This window comes from Triturus cristatus, chromosome 8, assembly GCF_964204655.1.
Source record: "Triturus cristatus chromosome 8, aTriCri1.1, whole genome shotgun sequence".
NCBI classification, from domain to species: domain Eukaryota; kingdom Metazoa; phylum Chordata; class Amphibia; order Caudata; family Salamandridae; genus Triturus; species Triturus cristatus.
Window position 1 is genome coordinate 1,184,662,530 of NC_140591.1, and position 23,311 is coordinate 1,184,685,840.

At 48.4% G+C, this 23,311-nt stretch overlaps 1 protein-coding gene across 1 annotated transcript in view; it reads left to right on the forward strand.

The window, feature by feature from the left end:
- The window catches only part of LOC146805589 (E3 ubiquitin-protein ligase HERC2-like), a 1,563,844-nt gene that overhangs the window by 930,732 nt on the left and 609,801 nt on the right, over window positions 1-23,311 (forward strand). The window contains 1 exon segment of the mRNA XM_085622871.1: window positions 18,224-18,395. Coding sequence (XP_085478997.1) covers window positions 18,224-18,395 — 172 coding nt within the window.

A 23,311-nucleotide genomic window follows, 5' to 3' on the forward strand; every position in this document is an offset into this window, starting at 1 on the left:
TCGGACAAGTGGGTGTTGCAGATCATCCGCAGAGGTTACTCTCTTCCCTTTCAGTCCTCCACTCTAGCCATGCCACCTCGGTGACACCGCATGTCGGGGGATCACTCGGTACTTCTCCAGCAGGAATTCACAGCCCTCTTGGCTAAGGGGGCCATCAAGTGCGTTCCTGGGCCGGAAGTTGGGAGTGGTTGTTATTCCCACTACTTTCTGGTCCCCAAGAAGGACAAAGGGGGCCTGCGCCCCATCTTGGACCTCCGGAACGTCAATCGCTTCCTCCGGAAGGAGAAGTTCGAAATGCTGACTCTGGCTCAGGTCCTGGCTGCCCTCGACCCTGGAGACTGGATGGTAGCATTGGACTTGCAGGACACATATTTTCACTTCCCCGTCCTGCCGTCCCACCGGCGTTACCTGCGGTTCACGGTTGGCCAGGAGCATTTTCAGTTTGCTGTGCTCCCCTTCGGACTTACCAGCGCCCCGCGGGTGTTCACGAAGGTGATGGCGGTGGTCGCAGCTCATCTGCGCAGGTCGGGGGTGTCAGTCTTCCTGTACCTCGACGACTGGTTGTTGAAGGCGGTCTCGCCCCAGGCAGTCGTCAACCACCTTCAGACTACGGACGATCTCCTGCATTTCAACGTGTCGAAGTCGCACCTGAGTCCCTTTTAGAAGCTCCCCTTCATCGGAGTGGTTCTGGATTTGACTCTGTTTCGGATTTATCCCCCTGAGCAGCGAGTTCGGGATATTCAGGCTATGATTCCGATCTTTCAGCCTCGGTCCCGGGTTTCAGTCAGGATGACCCTCCGGCTTCTGGGCCTGATGGCCTCCTGCATCCTGCTAGTGCAACATGCCAGATGGCATATGTGGGCTTTGCAGTGGGACCTGAAGTTCCACTGGGTGCAGCATCAGGGCAACCTGTCCGATCATGTCCAGATCTCGGAGGGCACTGCACGACAATTGCAGTGGTGGCTCATGAATCGCGATTGGGTCAGTGGCAGATCCCTCTCCCTTCCCCAACCGGAGCACACAGTGGTGACGGATGCGTCCCTCCTGGGATGGGGTGGCCACTTGGGAGAGGCGGAGATCAGAGGCCTCTGGTCTCCGGCGGAGTCCCGGCTCCATATCAACCTTTTGGAGTTCCGGGCGATCCGTCTTGCACTGAAGGCATTCCTTCCCTCTGTCCGGGGAAGTGTGGTGCAGGTGTTCACGGACAACATCACCGCCATGTGGTATTGCAACAAACAGAGCAGGGTGGGCTCTGCGCCTCTGGACATGGCTGGAATATCAAGGCATTGCCTTGGTTGTTCAACACCTGGCAGGTTCGCTGAACACCAGGGCGGACAAACTCAGCCGCCGGTGCTTGATGGATCACGAATGGCATCTGAACTCGGACGTGGCGCAAGGTCTCTTTCAGCAGTGGGGAGAGCCTTGGTTAGATCTCTTCGCCACCGAAGAGAACGCGCAATGTCATCAGTTCTGTGCGTTGGAATTTCCAAGGCGGCACTCGCTCGGCGAGGCTTTTCGTCACGAGTGATGTTGCGGTCTGTTGTACGCCTTTCCGCCTATACCACTTCTGCCCAGAGTGCTGAAGAAGATTCGGCGCGACCGGGCCTAAGTCTTCCCTGTGGCTCCGGATTTGGCACGAAGATACTGGTATCCCGAGCTACTCAGCATGGCGACCGATCCCCCGATCCGACTGCCTCTTCCTGAGGATCTTCTGTCGCAGCAGCAGGGGACGGTGCTTCACCCAAACCTGTCCATCCTCCACTGCGAGGAGATTGAGCAGCGACACTTGACGGCTTTCGATCTTCCTCCCGAAGTCTGTGATATCATTCTGGCAACCAGGCGTCCCTTCACTAAAACGGTATACGCCTGCAGGTGGAACAGGTTTGTGGCATGGTGCACAGCAAAGGCTGTGGATCCCTTTTCTGCCCCTCTTTCTGAAGTCCTTCTGTTCCTTCTTTCTTTGGCCCAGCAGGTTTCTGCTCTGGGCACTATCAAAGGTTATCTTTCGGCCATCTCCGCCTTGTTACGGCTTCCAGATCAGCCTTCTGTTTTTAAGTCCCTGGTTGTTAACCGTTTCTTGAAAGGTATTACGCACCCGTTTCCTCCGGTGCCGTTCATAATGCCTCAGTGGGACTTAAACCTTGTCTTGATGTATCTGATGTGCGCTCCCTTCATACCCGTCCTTTGCGCCTTCTCACTCTTAAGACGGCTTTCCTGGTAGCTATCACCTCTGCCAGAAGGGTGAGTGAGCTCCAGGCTCTTTCTTCCAAGCCCCCTTTCCTTTCTATTCATCCGGACAAGGGGGTTTTAAGGACCCGTCCTTCTTTCTTGCCAAAAGTTGTCACTCCCTTCCATATCGTCACTTTGCCCACCTTCTTTCTGCCTCTGCATCCTTCAAGGGAGGAGGAGAGGCTCCACCGTCTGGACTCAAAACGTGCGCTCTCGTTCTATCTGAAGCGTACACGGCAGTTCCGGGTGGATGACCAGCTCTTTGTTGGCTACGCGTGCGCCAAAAAAGGTCGGGCTGTGCACAAACGGACCATCTCTCGGTTGGTCGTTCTGTGCATCAAAGCATGTTACTCCTTGGCTAAGAAGGAGCCTCCTGTGGGGGTGCGTGCCCATTTTACCAGGGCGACTGCAGCCACTACTGCCTTGGGACGCAGCGTTCCCTTGCAGGACATTTGTCAGGCAGCTACGTTGGCCTCGATGCACACGTTTACCAAGCATTACTGCCTTGACAGTCAGGTCTGGAGGGACGGCTTCTTTGGCCGTTCTGTTCTCCGTGACTTCCTGGTGTAATTTTGTTCGCTGACCCACCACCGGGCTTGGTATTGCTGGGGTATTTATTCTACGGTAAGGAATCTATCACTAACGTGTCTCTTTCAGATGCACAAGTTACTACTTGTGTAACGATATATCTGTAAGAGACATTAGTTAGTGATAGATTCTTTACCGCCCCTCCCATCCTCTCCATTCTGGGAACTAATTTCTAGGGTTAAGGTCATCCCTTTCAGGGCCCTAGTTTCTTGGCACCAGTGGTCAGTTTCTTGCATGGGTCTGCGTTCCTGGCACGGAAAGTCGTGTACAGAACTGACGTCAGCGCGCATTGGTGGTACCTAAGTAGTCTCCTTGACGTCATCTCGGCGCTTACGACGCCAGCGACGGATGCGGAGCCGCACGACACCACCTACTGACGCGCAGGTGCACTGCTACAAAAACTTTCCGGATCCAGTCTGATGCCTGGGGATATTCTAAGGTAAGGAATCTATCAGTAACTAATGTCTCTTACAGATATATCGTTACACAAGTAGTAACTTGTGCATTACCGCGTTTGAGGCTCATATCTCACAAAAAGTTCAGTATTTTACTGTTTTCATGTAAGTTCTTACCTGTTTTCTATGATCTTGGTGTCTTAAATTATATAAAAATCTGTTATTTTTTAAGTAGGTTTCAGATTTTTTCGTGTCTGTGTGTGTACCATTTATTGACTCTGTGTGCAACAAATGCTTAACACTTCCCTCTAATAAGCTGAAGCTGCTCGACCACACTACCACAAATAGGGCATTTGGGATTATTAAGTAAGCCCCTGTAAACCAATAAGGGTTCTCTCGACCTTTTGCACGGTGTGCCTTTACATTGGCACACTGCATAAGAAAACAGCGTCCTACATTCCCACAGTGGATTCTTAACTTGGTCCTCATGTTCTTGATATGCATACTTTTTGATCCTATGCACAGCTGTTCCTTGAGGTTGTTGACTATTAAGACTGTTTTCCTCATTACAGTGAGCTGCAGGTAATGTTAGGATAGCCATCATATTCTGCTTTTCACATGGGCATTTTTCCTACCAAAAGTAATATTGGCAATTCATCATGCTCCTTGCTTTTTTCTCTAATCCACATCAGTCAATGCCCCCTTTTTCCGATTTTCCAAGCCTTCGACCTTGGACTCAGCCATCACCCCCGAAACCTGGGTCACTCATTTCAGCTCTCTATACAATCCTACTAACTTGGTCACTCTACCTTCTGAAACTGATTCTGTATCCATTTCCCCTCCTGATTCAACTACCCCCTTTTCTTTTCCCCTAAATATTGTTTTTGACCATGATGAAGTACTAATGGCTTTAAATGACAGCCCCTCCGGGAAAGCCCCAGGCCCTGACTGCGTCCCTATAGACGTTTTTAAGTCTCACCCTGACTTATGGGCCCCAATGCTCACTAACGCTTTGAACTCTCTGAATTCCACTGGTTTCATTTCCACCTGGCCATCGGCTGTTGTCGTCCCGATTTTTAAAAAAGGCGCGAGGGATAATCCCGCCAATTACCGCCCTATCTCACTTTTAGACTCCCTCATGAAGGTAGCTGGGCGAATTATTTTAAATAGATTACATGATTGGCTAAGCACTCAAGATATTATCTCCGAAATGCAATATGGTTTTAGGCAAGGCAAAGGCACCATTGAGCAGGGTCTTAATCTGTCCCTTATTATAGCCAAATATACTCAGGCAAAAAAAGGTAACCTCTACATAACCTTTGTTGACCTCAGCTCAGCATTTGACTGTGTTGATCATGGGCAGTTATGGGACTCCCTCACAGAAATTGGCTTAGACCCTACCATTATATTATTCATTAAAGAGCTGTACAGGGATGCATCGGCCCGCGTGAGATATGGCATCAACGGGGAATGCTCCGACAGTTTCGCTATTAGGCGAGGTGTAAGACAGGGTTGTATATTAGCCCCTTTACTTTTCACCCTTTATATCAACTCTGTCAGTCACCACCTGTCTAGAACTTACCACGATTACCCAACAATTAATGGTAAATCGATCCCCATCTTGCTTTATGCCGACGACGCGGCAATAATGTCCCAGACTCCCATGGGGCTTCAGAGGGCTGTTTCTGAATTTTCTGACTTTATGTCAAAGAGAGGCCTAAAAGTTAACACCTCCAAAACCCATAGTATGTCCTGTGGCCCAGGGATTGGGAAAAAGCCATGTACTATCTTTTTGAATGGCAACAAATTATCCAATGTCGATAGCTTCCCTTACCTGGGCATTACTTTTAATAAGAGGGGCACCTGGAGAGCTGCGGCCCAAGCCAGAGGCTCAGCAATGACTAAAGCAATAGGTGCACTGACAAACTTTTCAAAAAAATTAGGGGGTCGCCCATTACGCCCCTTACTCCAGATCTATCGGGCGAAGTGCACCTCAACCGGCACCTATGGGTCAGGGATCTGGGGGATTGAATCTGTCGAACATCTTCAGCGCCTCGAGAATGCTTTTCTATGTTATCTCTTGGCTGTTCCCCCCGGCACCTCTACCCATATGGTGCACACAGAACTGGGCCTCACATACATTGCAGACACAATTAACTCCTCTCCCCTCATCCTATGGCATAAAATTTGGATCAACGAAGATACACCATTTAATAGGGAAATCATAGTAGACTGTCTAAAACTGACAGAGGTCAGGAACATTAAATGGCTGAACTATGTAAAAGGGTTATCCACTGACATCGGGCATCCGGAATTTTTTGCTGATCCATCAACCTTATCTCACATATCCAAAGCCGAGCTTAAGCGACTTGTTTTAAATCATCTGCACCGTAAACGCTGGCTCTTAGAATCACAGAAGTCCACCACTGTTGATTACCAAAATTCGATCACTGTGACTGGCATACAGCAATACTTATTACTAGAACCATCTCCATTCATTCGTATGCTCCTGACCCGTCTTCGCACTAACACGTTCTTCAGACTCCTTACTTTCCCTAATCCAAATTGCTGGGACACTGACCTACAAAAATGCCCCTGTGATGGCCTCTCGCCCCAATCCAACATCCATTGCATCCTTTTCTGCAGATTTTATCACCTGCCAAGGACTACTTTTTTAAAACCACTGCTGAGATCTTGGGGTATACGCACATGCAAACTGGCATACTGCAAATTAAAATCTTTGGAAACCCCTTTAGTCCTGGCAGCTATGTCATCTTACCTGAAAATGACGATGAGGCTGAGGTCATCAATGCAACCCTAACCTGTTTTAAATTTTGTTGCTTAGCTGTACCTATCTTTTTAACTTTTGTGATTTTACTTACGTTATTGACTGCATGTTATTTAAGCTGTTTTAAGGATTTTTATTCATGTGTACTTTTTTGATATTGTATTTACATATCGAATAAAGCTTAATATCTATCTATCTATCTTAATCCACATCACTCTAAGGAGGCGGAGAGACTTCATCATTTGGATCCCAATACGGCCCTTAATTTTTAAATTGACCAGACCAAGGAGCACTGGGAGGATCACCAGCTTTTTGTTGGTAATCCGGGACTAAGAAAGGATGGGCGTTTCATAAACAAACCTTGCCCATATAGATGGTCCTGTGCATAAAAAAAGGGGTATGCTCTGGCCAAGAAGCAACCTGCTGAGGGCCTTCGGACTCATTCCTGCAGAACCCAACCTACCAATATGTGCTGGTGAAAGGTGTTCTGGTGTTGAACCTCTGCCAGTTTTGCTGATGGTCCTCCATCCACACCTTCGCCAGGCATTATTGTCTCGATGCTTGGGTCAACACGAAGGGCCCTTTTACCCGCTTAGTCCTCCAGTACTTCCTGGCAAAAGTACATGCCTCTGACCCCCCTTCCCTTTGAGCTATACTACTTGGGTATCTACTCAAAAGGTGAGAGCAATCTGCAGGTAGACCTATTCTTCAGAAGAACAAGTTGCTTACCTACGGTAACCCCCTTTCTGATAAATACTCTCACTGCAGATTCCTCACTTCCTTCAATCCTCCCCGTTCTATGCAGTGGACTATTAGGGTTCTGAATGTGTCCCAGCACCTAGTCATTCTTCCAATTAGTCATGAGTGAACACCTGTGAAGGTATGAAGGAGTTCAAAGAAAAACTGACATAATCATGCTGGGCTAGTGCCTATATATATATTAATCTAAACCATCCCTTCCATAGGCAGAGAGAGATCCAACTTGTTCTTCTGGTGGACACTCTCTAATCGGAGATGTCTTATCACTCTTGTCAGATCCTTCCTGTTAGGGCATACACGAAGATTCAAGTGTCCGCCTCCATTTACCACCAAATGTGATTGCCACTATGGCATAGATAGTTGGAGTGCCCAGGCAAGGGAAAGAGTTTGGGATAAGAACAACAGGGAAAGAGATTTGAAAAATAGTAGCTAATTATTCACAATTGTTTTTGTATTTACCCCAATGTCCCTTCCTCAGTGTCGCTAGCGGTGATATTCAGCAATAGTCACCTGAAAAATAAGGGGATTTGTGATCCTTTTTTTGCTTTTTAGGGAACTCTTAATACCAAGACTGCAGCTGCATGAAATAAACGTTAAAAGTTTTGTTCTACATCTGTCCCTCTTAACAATCACTAAACATTCACAGAATTTCAGGAACTTATGTACATACTACAACTTGGTTTATCTACAATCTCTAGAACTTTATTTATACTAGCAATGATTGCAGCACCCTGTTTGTGGAAACCAAGATATGACCAAACAGGATCACTAGTCTTTTATCCAAATGACAATTGGTACTTTACTTTTGTACCAACAACGATTGTCCCTAGAATCATGCAGATTTACTCTTTGCAGGACCTCAACAATTCCTGGTCAAGTTCTTGAGCTTTATACTACTAGGAAATAAAATGACTGCCATGCAAAAAGTGCCACATTTAAAGTAATCCTTGTTTCCAGCATTTGAATTATTTCACTGTCATCTATGATTATTTTCAACTAAAATAAAAAGTGCACTAGTCCTCTTACCGTTGAGACCAGTTAAGTCTCTAAATATATAGCCAGTCATCTTCTAGCGCAATGATAGAATAAGTGCATCACTCCACTGGATACCTGTAGAATAGTGAGCAAGTGTTCATGAACAAAGATGACTCTATAGCAATGACCTGCCCAGGATGACCACTACACATGGCCTCCTGGATCTTGAAGTCCTAAATCAAAAGTTGATTCTTTTTAGCAGTATACATGACTTATGCTTTCAATAGTAGGTACATCTTTTCCAGTTTTAACTGTAAGCCTTGTGGCTTATAGATACAGTGGGAGCCTTGGCAGTTACCCCATAGCGTCCCAGGTGGTTTTCCCCAATTATTGTGATCCTCAATGCTTTTGCAAGGTTACCAGTGGCCCTAGAGATGCGAAAAGATAAGAGTGCAATCCCCCCCCTCTTCGATCTGTGGAGTAGATTTTATGGTTCCAAAAAGGTGCCAAGTTAGATTTTGCATACTTATGTCACGATTGACATGCATCTGATGGCATTGGGGAGTTAAAAAAAAAAAAAAAAACTGACATCAGTGAGCAGGGATGGTACCATTATACTGCTCTGTACCATCAGTTCATCATGCGATACAAAACACTAGCAGAATTTCATTGCACCAACTACAGTTGTGTAGTAGCAATTGCTGTGAAAGTTCCGGATCAAGTCTGGGTCTTAGGGAATCCAAAAGGGGAGGAATCTGTGACTAAAGTATGCACCAGAAGGAACCTTTTTGAAGTTAAGTCACCTGTTCATCTGGAACATTACACCTGCCTGACCTGCTCGACTTGCACAAAAGCTGCCACCGCTTCCACGTTCAGTAAAGTTCCATTTTTTTCCCACAAACACGGTACCAAGTGCATGTACTTCCTAAAACGTGACCCAGTAAATTGCAGAGCTTAATCTGGAACTATTGAGATCTAGAAAGGACTGGCATTCTTACGAAGTTAGGTCGACCAATCACAGGGAAAGTGAGGTTGACGAAAGAGAGGCAAAAAAATGTATCTACCAGATAGTCTATGTATTGAATGGAAGTTTAGACCAATCTACACAACTGGTGGGGGTGAGGGGTGTAGGACCTGATTTTTAGTCTGCTTTCTTTTTTTCTGGGTGTGCTTTGTTACCTACTACCTCCTCATGCTCTCGTTTGTATTTTATTTTTTTATGAAGTTGTCTCAAGGCATAGATGGGACCAATGGCCATTTTGACTACAGTTCCATTCTTTTAAACCATCCCCATAGCTCCTGACACAACTTCATGTATTGTTTCCATTAATATTACTGGCTTTGCATCAGAATACCGGTACTATGACACAGCCAGAGAAGGCAAACATTTAATACACTGTTTTTTCAGGAAACACATTTGTAGGCCATGTTCATGCCTCTTCAAAGAACACTTTACAGCTAATGCATGAAAAACAAATTTAGCTATTTTATGGGATTCCATAAAGATAACGATTTGTGGTAAATGCACCAGCTGTAGAATAGGCCTTCAGTGACCACGGCATCCACAAAATATCAATAAGCAAAAGTGCATGTATGTGTTGCTGTATAGTCACTATAACGCAGTTTAAGGAGGTGAAGTAGCTGAGGTGTCTGGATAAAGTGGGTATAACAATTGTTGAGTATCATTCTAGAAAGAAAAGAGAAAGCTCCAGCTGTTGACTGGCCAGTGACAAATCGGGATACAGGCTGTGTGTTATGACAGACAGGTTTATTAATGTTCATGCACAGACTTTAGAACCTTTATGGCTTATCCCTTTTCATGAATCGTTTCCTAGTACTGTTAATCTTCACAGACAGGGTTGTCTTTGTGGCTTTGCTTATGGATCTCAGTTCATAACTCTCATAGTCTGAGCTTGGGCTTCATTGGGGTTAACTTCTACCCTTTGCTTTGTGTCCTACCCCCCCTTGGCCCACCGGGTTTGGGCTTCTCTTCCCAGCTTCTCACTCCCTATATTTCTTTGTCATGGTGGGCTCTAGCTCCTTCCACCTAGAAAGAAAAAGAACCTGTGGTAAGGAAGGGTGTTGCTTCGTAGCGAGTCTCTAGCTCTGCTGATAGAAACCTGGCTTTTTAGGCCCGAACCCCACTTCCTACCGTTGTTTGTTCCTCCCCTTCCATTCTTATTGGTGTATGAACTTTCTTGCAAGTTCTTGTCTCTCCTTACTCCTCCACTCCTCATCATCTTCTCACGTGACTATACCTCTACAAAACTCATGGCCCTGCCCCCTCCTTTCCACCAGCAGTCCTTTGCTTTTCAGGGTTCAAATTTTTTCCTGCTCTAGGGTTACTCTCGCTCCCCGAAACCTGCTCCTCCTTCCTTCGCAGGTAAGTAATTTAGCTCTTCCCATTCTGAAACCCTTTTTCTGGTGAAAAATGAATTTACCTCTTTAATTTTGGCACGCTACAACAGATTGTTCTCTGTTGTTGATGGTGGCCTCTAATCTTCCCACTGCGGTTCCGCTCACAACTACAGAGGTCCTGTCTCTGACACGTCTTCCTCCTGAGGGTAATCATACTTCGAGGGAATTCAAGTTACGCCGGGTGTGAGAAAGTGGCTCTGTATATACTGCACCAAAGTAAAGTTCACTGTGTACAGACTCTAACAGTCCCCAGAGGTTTAGCAGAGGTTAAAGTTAGATATAAACTTACTCTCTAAAGTGGTAGCTTGGTCGAGCAGTAAGGCAGTATCAGAGGACAGTGTAAAGCATTTGGTGTACACAGTCAGCAAATGGTCTCGCACACACTCAAGAACTGAACTCTAGGCCAATGGTTTTGTATATACTAATATCTGAAAGAAACACGTTAGTTAGATTCCTTACCTTAGAATATCCCCAGGCGTGAGGCTTGATCCAGAAAGATTTTCGTCAGCAATATCCTTGCGCGTCGCTAGGCGTCGTCTGCGGCTCGGCGTCCGCGGCTCGGCGTCCGTTGTCGGCGTCCTGATCGCTGGGATGACGTCGTCGGAGTACTTAGACGCCGCCCTCGCGCGCTGACGTCAGTTCTTCTTTTTTCCGCGCCAGTAAGCGCAGATCCGGGAAGAGCATACCCTTTTAGTCACTTTTTGACTAATTTTGCACTTTTTTGTTCCCATTTCGAGTCGACCTTGACTCCTATTGCCGGTAGGGATGCCCGGGTTCAAGCCGTGCGAAGCCTGATCACTGCCGGATGTCGGTCACGGATCACCACCGCCAGTGTCTCTACTGCCTTGGGGTCAACCATGATGCTGAGTCATGCCTCGACTGCCGGGCCTTGACCTCGAAGGCTAGGTAGGAGCGGTCCCGCAAGCTGCTCGAGATCCGGCAGTCGGCTCCGTGCCGCTCAAGGTCCCGGTCGAGGGACCGGTCGCGGAGGCGCAGCCATCACCGCTCGTCGGGGTCGAAGTCCTCGCGTTCCGGTAAGTTGAGGCGCAGCAAGAATTCGAAGAGACGACATTGCTCTTCTGACTCCCCTTGCCGGTCGCGCGACTCGGCTGAGGGTTTGGGTGGCACCACCCGCGCGGCACCTTCGGAGCCGCAGGGGTCGCATCCGGCCCCAGTCCCTGGGCCTGATGCGACTCCGACGGAGATCCGAGACTTCCTCGTGGCCATGAGGAGTCTCGCTCCGCCGTCAAGGCCTGCCAGTGTGGCTTAGGGCCCCGCAGGTCCGACTGGGAGGCCTAGCGAGCCGGCGGCTCTGGCCCCGGTACCGTCGTCTACTTCGGTACCGATGCCGCAGGCCCCCGTGGGATCCAATCCTGGATCCCGGTCGACGCCGGTCGACCTTAAGACCCCTCCACCGGCGCCGTCTTCGGACGACGTCGTCCCCAGGTTTAGTCCCGGCCCGGCGTCGGTGCGGCGCCATATGACAGATTCATCTTCCGCCCGGCTCCGACCTTTCAGCCTGTCTACCACGAGTCGGATGACGGGGACGACTGGGAGGGGTCTGAGGACCCTCTGGCGCAGCAGTGCCAGTTAAGCCAGGACTGGGCAGAAGAGCCGGGGGATGCCAGTGGTCTTGACACCTCCCCTGACACTGGCTTCATCTCTCCTCCCTCCGTGGCTATGGAGGAGGGTGCTACCTATTCTGTGGTGCCGCGCAGGGCTGCCGAAGCCCTTCATCTGGAGCTCCCTGCAGTGGCCGTGAGGACTAACCTCCTCACTGAAGTCCTTCAACCGCCAATAAGCTCCTCGGAGCCTCTACTGCAGTTCAATGAGGCACTGACAGACGTTCTGATGGGCACCTGGTCCAAGCCCTCCACAGTCCCTCCTGTGGACCGGAACGTGGCCCGGCGCCACCACCCCGGGCCACCCCAGCTTTCTGTCGGTGCACCCCACCCCTCAGAGCCTGGTTATCCAGGCCCCTACCTCCCAGACCGCCTTTCGGTCCGCTTCTCTGGATCGGGAATCCAAAAGGTTGGAACAGTTTGGGAAGATACTGTTTTCCTCCCTTAGTTTGGGGTTGCGGTCTATCAACACCGCGTGCCTTTTGGACCTTTACACCCACTCTTTGTGGGATACGGTGGCATACATGCTGCCCCAGTGTCCGGAGGAGGCCCAGACACGGCTCGCCCAGGCTCTTGCCGAGGGGCGGGATGCAGCACGGTACGCGATACGATGTGGGCTTGACACAACGGACTCGCTAGGTAGGGCAATTGCGACCACGGTGGCGATTCATCGCCACGCCTGGCTGAGGTCCACGAATTTCTCCGGGGATGTCCAGAGCACCCTCATGGACATGCCCTTCGATGGCCGTCGCCTTTTTGGCGAAAAAGCGGATAGTGCGCTGGAGCGCTTTAAGGACTCCAGGGCTATGGCCAAGCCCTTGGGCCTCTCGGCCCGCGCCCGCAAAATTCTGCTTTTCGCCCCTTTCGTGGCCAAGGAAGGGGCGCCCCCTCACGTCCGTCTAGCCACAGGCCGCAGAACCAGCCTCAACGTGGATTCCGCCGAGGCGGAGCAGGGGGACAGAGAGCCGGTCCGCCCACATCTGCCCCAGCAGCATCTGCCTCAAAGCCTTCCTAGTCCGAGCTTTCAGGCCCATTCCATGCCAGTGGGAGGCAGATTTCACCATCACCTGCTCCACTGGCGTACCATCACATCGGACAGGTGGGTGCTGCAAATCGTCCGAAGGGGCTACTCCCTCCCCTTCGAGGCGACCCCTCCAGCCATGCCACCGCAGTACCACCGCATGTCGGGGGATCACTTGCAACTTCTGCAGGAGGAAGTTACGGCCCTCTTGGCCAAGGGGACCATCAAGCGCGTTCCTGGCCCAGAAGTAGGTCGGGGTTGTTATTCCCACTACTTTCTGGTTCCCAAGAAGGGCAAAGGGGGCCTACGCCCTATCTTGGACCTCAGGAGCGTCAACGCCTTCCTCCGGAAGGAGAAGTTCAAGATGCTCACCTTAGCTCAGGTTCTGGCTGCCCTAGACCCTGGAGACTGGATGGTAGCGTTGGACTTGCAGGACGCATATTTCCACATCCCCGTCCTGCCGGCCCACCGGCGTTACCTGTGGTTCACGGTAGGCCACGAGCACTTTCAGTTTACCGTGCTCCCCTTCGGCCTCACCAGTGCCCCTCAGGTGTTCGCGAAAGTGATGGCAGTGGTCGCAGCTCACTTGCGCAGATTAGGGGTTCCAGTCTTCCCCTATCTCGACGACTGGCTGTTGAAGGCGGGCTCGCCCCAGGCAGTCATTTCCCACCTCCAGACTACGGCCGACCTCCTGCATTTGCTGGGGTTCTCCATCAATGTGTCGAAGTCGCATCTGAGTCCCTCCCAGAAGCTCCTTTTTTATCGGAGCGGTTCTGAACTCGACGCAGTTCCGGGTCTATCCTCTGGAACAGCGGGTTCGGGATATTCAGGCTCTGATTCCGATCTTTCAGCCTTCATCCCGGATTTCGTTCAGGTTAGTGCTGCGGCTGCTGGGTCTGATGGCCTCCTGCATCCTGCTGGTACATCACGCCAGATTGCGGATGCGGGTTCTGCAGTGGGACCTGAAGTTCCAGTGGGCCCAGCAACGGGGCAACCTGTCCGACCGCGTCCTGATCTCAGAGGGCACTGCAAGACAGTTGCAGTGGTGGCTCACGGACCGCGATTGGGTCAGTGGCAGATCCATCTCCCTACCCCAACCGGAGCACGTAGTGGTGACGGATGCGTCCCTCCTGGGATGGGGGGGCCACATGGGAGAGGCGGAGATTAGAGGCCTCTGTTCAGCCTCCACCTCCGTGCGTGGAGATTGAGCGGTGACAGTTGACAGCTTTCGATCTTCCTCCGGAAGTCTGTGATGTCATTCTGACAGCCAGGCATCCCTCCACTAAAACGGTATACGCCTGCAGGTGGAACAAGTTTGTGGCATGGTGCACAACGAAGGCTGTGGATCCCCTTTCTGCCCCTCTTTCTGAAGTCCTTCTGTTCCTTCTTTCTGTGGCCCAGCAGGGCTCTGCTCTGGGCACTATCAAAGGCCCTGAGGGATAATTTGCCCTTTGGGCAATTCCTCCGCCTGAGGAGGAACTGTTCTAACACCAATGACTACTTAATTGAAGCTGACCAGTTGAGTAAGAACCTTAGGAAAAGAGGCTACCCTGAGCGCCAAGTAAAAAACTCATTGAAAAGGGCTCGCAATAACCCGCGAGAAGTTCTACTACAAACTAACAATAAGGAGAGGACAGAAACTTTGACCTGTGTCACATCTTTTACTCCCAATTCCACTACCATCAAGGGTATAATCAAGAAGCATTGGGGAATACTCACTGCAGGTGACCTCACTATCCCGCCCCCTCGCTTTGCATTCAAGCGCACACAAAATCTGAAAGATATTCTTATCAACACGAGGCCTAGACAGACTCACCACCATGACCAAAACACTCTCTGGGGTCTCCCCCCTGTGAGAGGACACTACCCCTGTGGATCCTGTGCTGTATGCCATCAAACTTCGGTGACTAAAGAGGTGGTTTTTTCAGACTCATTCACATGGAGGCTACAACGTCATACCAATTGCAACACCATGCAGTGTATCTATTTAATTACCTGCCCCTGTGAACAGAGATATATAGGCATGACCATGCGAACAGTAAAAACACGCATAACTGAGCACAAGAGCAATGTGAGATGTCAGAGAGTCACCACTAAACTGTACACCCACTGCAAAGAAAACAACCACACACCAGACTCCCTTAGATGGGTAATCCTTGAGGCACATCCTAGGATTGCACAGAGAGCACTGTTCAAGATCGAACAGCGATGGGTGCATCGCCTTAGGACAGACCGAGAAGGCTTAAATGATCAGATCCCGTGGGCAGCACTTATGGACAGATAAAGCAGTCTTCCACGGTTCTTAGCGGCTTACACTTGCCGTGTCTTCACCTGGTTACTACTACCCCCATTTTTAGAGGGTCCCATAGATTCCAGTGTATACAGACACCATTCTATGATGGCCGCTGTATTTGACACCCTGTGTGGGATTCCAGCCATGCTGTTCAACTTAACTACCATACTCGTTTTCTAAGGGTAACTTAGTCTTGAATGTATACAGACACCATTCCAAGATGGCCGCTGTAGTTGACACCCTATGTGGGATTCCGGCCATGCTTTTCAACTTTATCACCAGACTCGTTTTCCAAGGGTTACTTATACTTGAATGGACCTAGACATCATTCCAAGATGGCCGCCATTGTTTGACATTCTCATGCGAGGCTGTGTCCACACTCACGCATTCTACACACTTCCGGGTATTAGACACGCCCTCCGCTAAACGATTCAGCCGGTATATCTGTTTTGGCACCACACCGGCCATCAGCATTCCCGGGTCGAGTGGCGCGAGGGTAGGTTGATAGCACTTCCTGCAACAACCTTAAAGTAAGTAGATCGGCGATATGACTGCACGCCCTGAGGGTACTGACTGGTCAGGTGAGTGGTGTGTTTGCGCTTTCAGCATTGATTGGGATATCTGTTGGTGATCGTATCTCCGCCGCCAAACTGACAATACATGACTTGGACACATTGTTGTCAGTGCCTGCTCCATTTTAGATTTTGTCACAATATCTCGCTAGTAAGTGACACGGGACACACACTACGGGCGCAATTACGCGTCTCACTCGATACTGGGGAGAGCTGGTGGTTCCTTGTTATTTTGCCGATTAAACACTCACGGCAGATCCGGACTTGCCCCGGACTCTCCGAGTGGTACGAGCGAGTGTGAATTGGTGCCTTTAGTCAACGGTCACGCGGTTTCTACTGGCTGATACCCTGACCGACCTTGGCATTAACAATTATTGTGACTTCTTCTTTATTTATTTTTAAGTTTGCTCCGTGGTGCTTTCCCATCATCTGATTACCTCCAGCGGGCTGAGACTCGCATCACAGCAGCTCATGTAACTGGACCACACATGGGCTTTAGAGTTGATGTTTATATTTGCCTTCAATACCTGTCGGACCAGTTGTTGTCACCCCATGTATCATTTTATCTTTACTAGGACACCAGAGTCTTGGTGTCCAGGTGGCGCCACGGATAGGAGTATGGTACTAAACCATATTAGGTGAGTGTCCCATGAGTTTCACTTTGAGCCTCTAGAACACCTTAGTCACTCTATCCTAGTATCGATATGGATAACGTGTGAATTACAGTCTTCTGTTTTTTAAAAAAAATTTAATTGGTTTTTAATTTCACTAGTTGTAGGTCTATCACTACTTACTGTATGGAGTCACTGACACTTCGTGAATAAAGACATCATGTTAGACCAATTAGTCAATAGGGGGTTTATATCACTTTGTGAACTAGACCTGTGTAATACATCCACTTTTTACATTGCCTCTGCTTGGGATGCCTTGCTTATGATCTTCTCTCCTTTTAGGTTTCCCTAGGCAGATGGCGAGACCGCTTCCTAACAACAGGTAGTAGGTAACAGCTGTACTTACCACCCAGTGTAGATTATTGACAGCTTTTAGGTCCTGAGGAATTGCCACGGATCACTAGGACCAACAGGCAAGAAACATGTCGACCAGCGCAGATGAGCATAGCCAAACTGAATCTTAACATCAGTTAGCTGCCATTCTGTTCCCACACATTTTTATTCAGGTAGAGAGCCATCCCCAATAAAATTATTTTTGGACTCTCTAACTTGTTTTAATTCACTTACCTGCACTCACATCTACACCACTAGGTCCCTCTCACACACACTGCATCATACGGCCAGGAACTGAAGATCTCCGCCAAAGAGCCCCTTTTAGGGTGCCCGTCGGGCATTGCAGCGCCGGCCCGACGAGGAGCAGGTCCATATGATGAAGCATGACACCTAGCTTGCTGGGTGTGTGAGGACCCTAGTTCCGAATAGAGGTATTCCTCTGTTTCACGGTCTCTTCTTTCCTTTGGCACCCCCCCGCCTTCTCTTTGAGGAACTGCATACTCTTTTCTTTACACATGACTAAACTGGGCATGTATGCTGGACCTCCTTGAATAAAAGCCCATCAGTCCCTCTCTTGTTTACATACACTATCAAAGGTTATCTTTCGGCTATCTCCGCCTTTTTACGGCTTCCAGATCAGTCTTCTCTTTTTAAGTCCCCGGTTGTTAACCGTTTCCTGAAAGGCATTACGCATACGTTTCCTCCCGTGCCATTCTTAATGCCTCAATGGGACTTAATCCTTGCCTTGACATTTCTGATGTGCGCTCCCTTCGAGCCCCTTTATATCTGTCCTTTGCGTCTTCTCACTCTCAAGACTGCTTTCCTGGTAGCTATTACCTCTGCCAGACGAGTGAGCTCCAGGCTCATTCTTCCAAGCCTCCTTTCCTTTCTGTTCATCCGGACAAGGTGGTTTTAAGGACCCGTCCTTCTTTTTTGCCAAAGGTCGTCACGCGCTCTCCGTGACTTTCCGGTGTAATCTTTTCGCAGACCCACCACCGGGGTTGGTATTGCTGGGGTATCTATTCTAAGGTAAGGAATCTATCACTAACGTGTCTCTTTCAGATGCACAAGCTACTACTTGTGTAATGATATATCCATAAGAGACATTAGTTAGTGATAGATTCGTTACCACCCCACCCATCCTCCCCGTTCTGCGAACTGATTTCTAGCGTTGAGGTCATCCCTTTCAGGGCCCTAGTTTCAATGCACCAGTGGTCAGTTTCTTGCATGGCTCTGCTTTCCTGGCACGGAAAGTCGTGTACAGAACTGGGTCAGCGCGCATGGGTGGCACCTAAGTAGTCTCTGTGACGTCATCACTGCACGTACAACGCCAGTGACGGACGCGGAGCGCACGACGCAACCTACTGACGCGCAGGAGTACTGCTACAGAAAACTTTCCGGATACAGTCTGACGCCTGGGGATATTCTAAGGTAAGGAATCTATCACTAACTAATGTCTCTTACAGTTATATCGTTACACAAGTAGTAACTTGTGCATATAGGCAACAAAATCACTGATTACGTTTGTGATTGCTTTAATACCCATATCTCTATTGTAGGTGTCCCCTCAGATGCTGACTCCTCTACTGCCAGTAATAAAATCAGTGGCGGGAACAATTCCAAACCCAATCGCCCTTCTCTTGCCAAGATTCTTCTGTCCCTTGATGGGAACCTTTTGAAACAGCAGGCATTGTCTCACATATTAACAGCTTTGCAGATAATGTATGCCAGGTAAGATACTTTGTCTGTCTTCACTGTTTGTTTTTTACTTTGCCCATTTCACATGCCAAATTATTAAATGCTCATTATTTGTGTAGTTCACTGCATTTTTAGGCGGTATACAATCTAGTTAATTACATCTTTGAAATGAAATGACCAGCCTACATCAACATTCTTAAAGTACTTTCTTCTCACTGCTTTTTTCTCAGCAAAATAATTGTTGCAGATTTTAAATTGAGTACGCACTATAAACAATGTGATCAAGTATTGCATGCTTTATTTTTAGTACAATTTCCCTTACAAATATACCACATGCACCAATAGAGGATCTAAAGTTTGATATTTGAAGAAAAAACTATTAAAGGTAGCCTCTAGTTGTCTTTTCCTTTACAGCTATAAAGATGTACTGCAAACAGTCTGAATCATTCTTTAGTATTGAGAGCCTAGAGAAAGGAATGCCTGTCTAAGATAGTACTTGCAGGCACTCAGACTGACATTGTGTGCATGAAAGCCTTCTCTGAGGCAGCCTTCAAAGGAGAATCAGCCATGTGCTCCGAAGTCCCACTGGAATGTATCCGAAAGATCTCCAAATACAGTATGACTTCGGCATATAAAATGTCTCAAAAAACGACCTTCAGCAGATGTTGATTGCTTGAAACATTCTGTAGTACAAATATTGCAAGTGTTTAAAACGTCCATAACTAAGTATGGGGGCTATCTTTGACTTTCATCTTTTCCCACAAACTTGGTTGTTAGCTTTGTTGAGGGCTAATTACATATTTATAGTACATGGTTTTAATTCTTCCAAAAATACAGAGAGAAACAGAAGTGGGCCTCTGTTGTTGATAGTGTGTGTTTTCATATAACAATAGTCTGTGGATGAATGTAATTTTTTTCCTAATACTCACTAGAAAGTGTGAGTGGGGAAAAACTTTAACAGACTTTTTGAATACCCTAGGGTGCCAGTCTTGAGCCAGATATTTTTGTCAGTATTGCTCCTGTGCTCCAGCAGGTGGCCGTTTTATGTTTCAGCGTCGATTACGTCCCACCCTGGAAGTGACGCTGGAGCTACACATAAGCGCCGTCCATGCAGCCTGATGTCGGTTCCTTTCTTTCCACACCATTGGATGCAGTCCTGGATCTCCCTCAACCTTTTCCCTTTTTTTTTATTGCCTATTTTTTATCGCAATTTTACTACAGTGTGCAAGACAACATTTCGCCTTCCAAAGCTAAAAGGTTTAAACGTTGTAGGGCCAATCACAACCAGATGTCTGTGACAAACCCACCATAAGGTAAGAGTGCGGAGCCTAGTGTCTATGCTCAACTCCAAGTCCTGTGTGGACTGTGCACATATGAATACCAGAGTGATCTGTGACCACAAAGGCAAGCTCTACGTTGCCAAACACCAATGAAAGACACAAAGTTTAAGTAGATGATGCTGAACCGTTCCAGTTCTCAAAGCCATTACTAAAAACGTCCCTCTTCACTCTCCAAATTGAAAAACAAACACAAGAAGTTGAATCGTGATGCTTCATCGTACCGCCACTCTCATTCTGAGAAGTTGCAAGGATGTTAAGGTACGTTCTGGTCTCCTAATAAGTAACTGGTTCCAGAGCTCTTCCTAATGCAACCTGAAATCCTGCGTACATTGACAACACCACAACAAGTAGAGGGTTTCAAGTAAGCCATGTTATGGACTTTTCTGTCTCCCTCTGGCACCCCATAGTGACTCTTAAGAGGCCTCCAGTCGAAATACAGTTGTCGGATCCATCCACGCCCCAGGTTGCATCTCTTGACTTCCTTGCAGGGCCTGTCCTGACTCTGGGGCCAATTCCCAACCTGACTTTGAATCTGGCACTACAATCCACGCTGGTCCATGCCCCATTGATGCTAGAGGAAGAATACCTTGTCTTATTGGATTCCGAGACCAACCCTACATGACCTCGACCTAACTCGCGCCTTCCACAGTCTTTAGTGCAGCCAGTCCAACAGCATTCTGACTTGAAGAGAAAATTCTCAAAAGAAAAAGATATGCTGTTCCTAAAGTGGACAAAGAACAAAGGGGAGTAGGTCAGAGAAAAGAAGTCAATACAAGGGAAGTAGTTCCTTTTTGGAAATGGGGCCCTCACACACCCTTGCGGGTGTCATGCTTCATCATCGGTCTTGCTCCTCATCGGGCCAGCACTGCAGTGTCTGACTGGCACCCACACAGGGGCTCTTTATCGGAGATCTTTTTCCAAAGCCGTGATGTGAAGTGCAAGTTAAGGGCCCTTTGTGTAGATTGAGGAAACATAGGTGTCGATGTAGTGATTAGTGACTTAAAAAATGCTAGGCAAGTTTCAAATCAAATTTTAATCCATGAATATGTTTGGCTTATTAAAAACATGTTGTCACTTGTGGGGAAAGTGATCCCTGGCGACTTGTAAGGTCAATATGTTTCATGCTGTCAATTAGTCAAGATGTGATCTAGGGCAATTCTTCAGGACCCTACAATTTATAACTAATCTTCACAGTGTCTGGGACCAAGGATGCAACAAGTAGTGTCCAAACACTAAGTACCCTATAAGTGTACCTGCAGAATGTAAAATCACTGAACCAATGAGGGTGACGCCATCACCTCCTCGAGAGAAACGCTGAGATGAACGCTAAAATGTTTAGCTTGGTCATCCATTCGAGAACGTAACCAATGACCTACCCCTTCTCATGTGCCTCAGGAAAATTGTTAGCGTTTATCTCAGTGTTTCTCTCTCGGGGAGGTGATGACAGTCCTTATTAAAATCACCTATTATGCTTATTCTTCGGGAAGTGGACAATATGTTTCCACCAAAGCCTTTTTGATGCTACAGTGGGGCCTTAATTTATTCCTCAATGTCTTACCCCATTTCTGCCAAAGCATAACTGTCCTCTGCGTCTACTGACTTTCAAGACTTTCATAGCGATAACTGCGGCTTGTCGTGTGAGTAAGCTTTAAATTCTATCCATTCTTTCACTTTGTACCACCTTTTTCCAGGACAAGTTTCTTGCGAAAATTGTGATGCCTTATGTCAGACAATGCATCACCCTTCTGACATTCTTTGCTCCACCTCATCCCTTGAAAGAGGAGGAGAGGCTCAATTGCTTGGCCCCCAAATGAGCATTGAGTAAGGGCTAATTACTATAGCGATCTATTAAAGACATCTAGCTGCAGATTCCTTACCTTTGAATGTTCCCTGGCATCAGACTCGACCCAGAAGATTTTTAGTGAGCAGTACCTCTGAGCGCCGGAAGGTGGCATTGGTCAACTCCACGTGGCATCGCCCACGCCGTTAATGTCGTCTGCGTCACCTATATAGGCGCCACTTTGGCGCACTGACATCAGTTCTTCTCTTTCCTCGCCATCCAGCATTGATCCGATAGCAGAGCTAGCCCTCTGTCAGTTTTTGACAGGATTTTTGCAACGTTTTGTTGACCTTTTTTTAGCTATTTTGCTACTGGTTTGTCAAGGATGTCCTCGAGGAAGACCTGTTTATACCCTGTGGCACCTGTCACCATGCCATGTCGATGACGACCCGCATCTCTTGTGGTTGTGGTGTTTGCCGCACGACCATGACTCCAAGTCATGCTCAGACTGCCGGGCCATGGCGCCGAAGGTTTTGAGGTACAGGTCCCTGAAGCTACTAGTAGCCTGCATGCGACTCCACGAAAGTCACAGTCCCACTCGAAAGGAAAGTCTCTGACCCAGGTGTCCAAAGTCCTCTTCGGCCCATTCAAAATCGTTCGGGCACTCTGGTAAGAGCACAAAAAACACAAGAAGTTGAACCACACTTCGACTTCTCCTTATCTGTCGGCCAACGCGACGAAGGAACATCAGCGACCAAGGCTGGTCCCACGGAAACTCAGCCTGTGCCGACTCACCGCCTCTCCAGTTTTGCTGGAGCGACCTCCTCTCAAATTAAAGAATGTTTGAGCACACGCACCTCATTTTTGACCGTCTGACCCCTCTGCAGTGCCTTCAAGCCCCACAGGGTTGGAGGGGGGGGGCATCTGATATGGCACTGGCGGCTCCGGCCCTGATGGTCATGGATCCAGACTGGCACAGGTCATGCCACTACAACCTTCCCCGGCACTAGCCCAGACACCAATGCTCCTGGTGGTGCCAGCCCCATTGTGATCCCAGACGAGACGGAGCCGCGTCTGCTGACTCCAGTTCTGGTGCTGACAGGACCTCTGTGTCTTAGGTTGGAGCCTAAGCCCTATTCTGAAGAACCAGTCCTCTGGGATGAATGGGAGGGGCCACTAGACCCTTAAGAATACCAGTATGAGCAGGATATGGACTTGTGTGAGAAACTGGGTAGACACTTCTCCAGATACTGGCATGCGTTCTCCCCCTGCCGTGGCTATGGAGGAGAAAGCTACATATGCAATGGTGGTGCAGAGGTCGGCTGAGGTCCTCGAACTTCAGTTGCCCTTGGTAGTGGCCAAAACTAACATCTTGACATAGGTGCTGCACCTGGGAGTCTACTCCCAATAAACTAAACCCTCACCGATGCCGTTCTGGTTCAAACTTCGCAAACGTGCTCCAGTGAATAGGGCGATTGGATTAGTTCTTCTCTTTCCTCGCCATCCAGCGTTGATCCGATAGCAGAGCTAGCCCGCTGTCAGTTTTTGACAGGATTTTTGCAATGTTTTGTTGACCTTTTTTTTTTTTTAGCTATTTTCCTACTAGTTTGTCAAGGATGTCCTCAAGGAAGACATGTTTTAAACCCTGTGGCACCTGTCACCATGCCATGTCGATGACAAGTGCTGCCACAGGTCCCATAGGAGACCTGGGCAATTCTCTCTCATGCAGTCACAGACCGGAGAGATGCAGCAAAGTTCACTATACAATGTGGCTTGGACACAACCTACTTGCTGAGTAGATCGTCCACTGGCCTCAGGCTCCACACCTG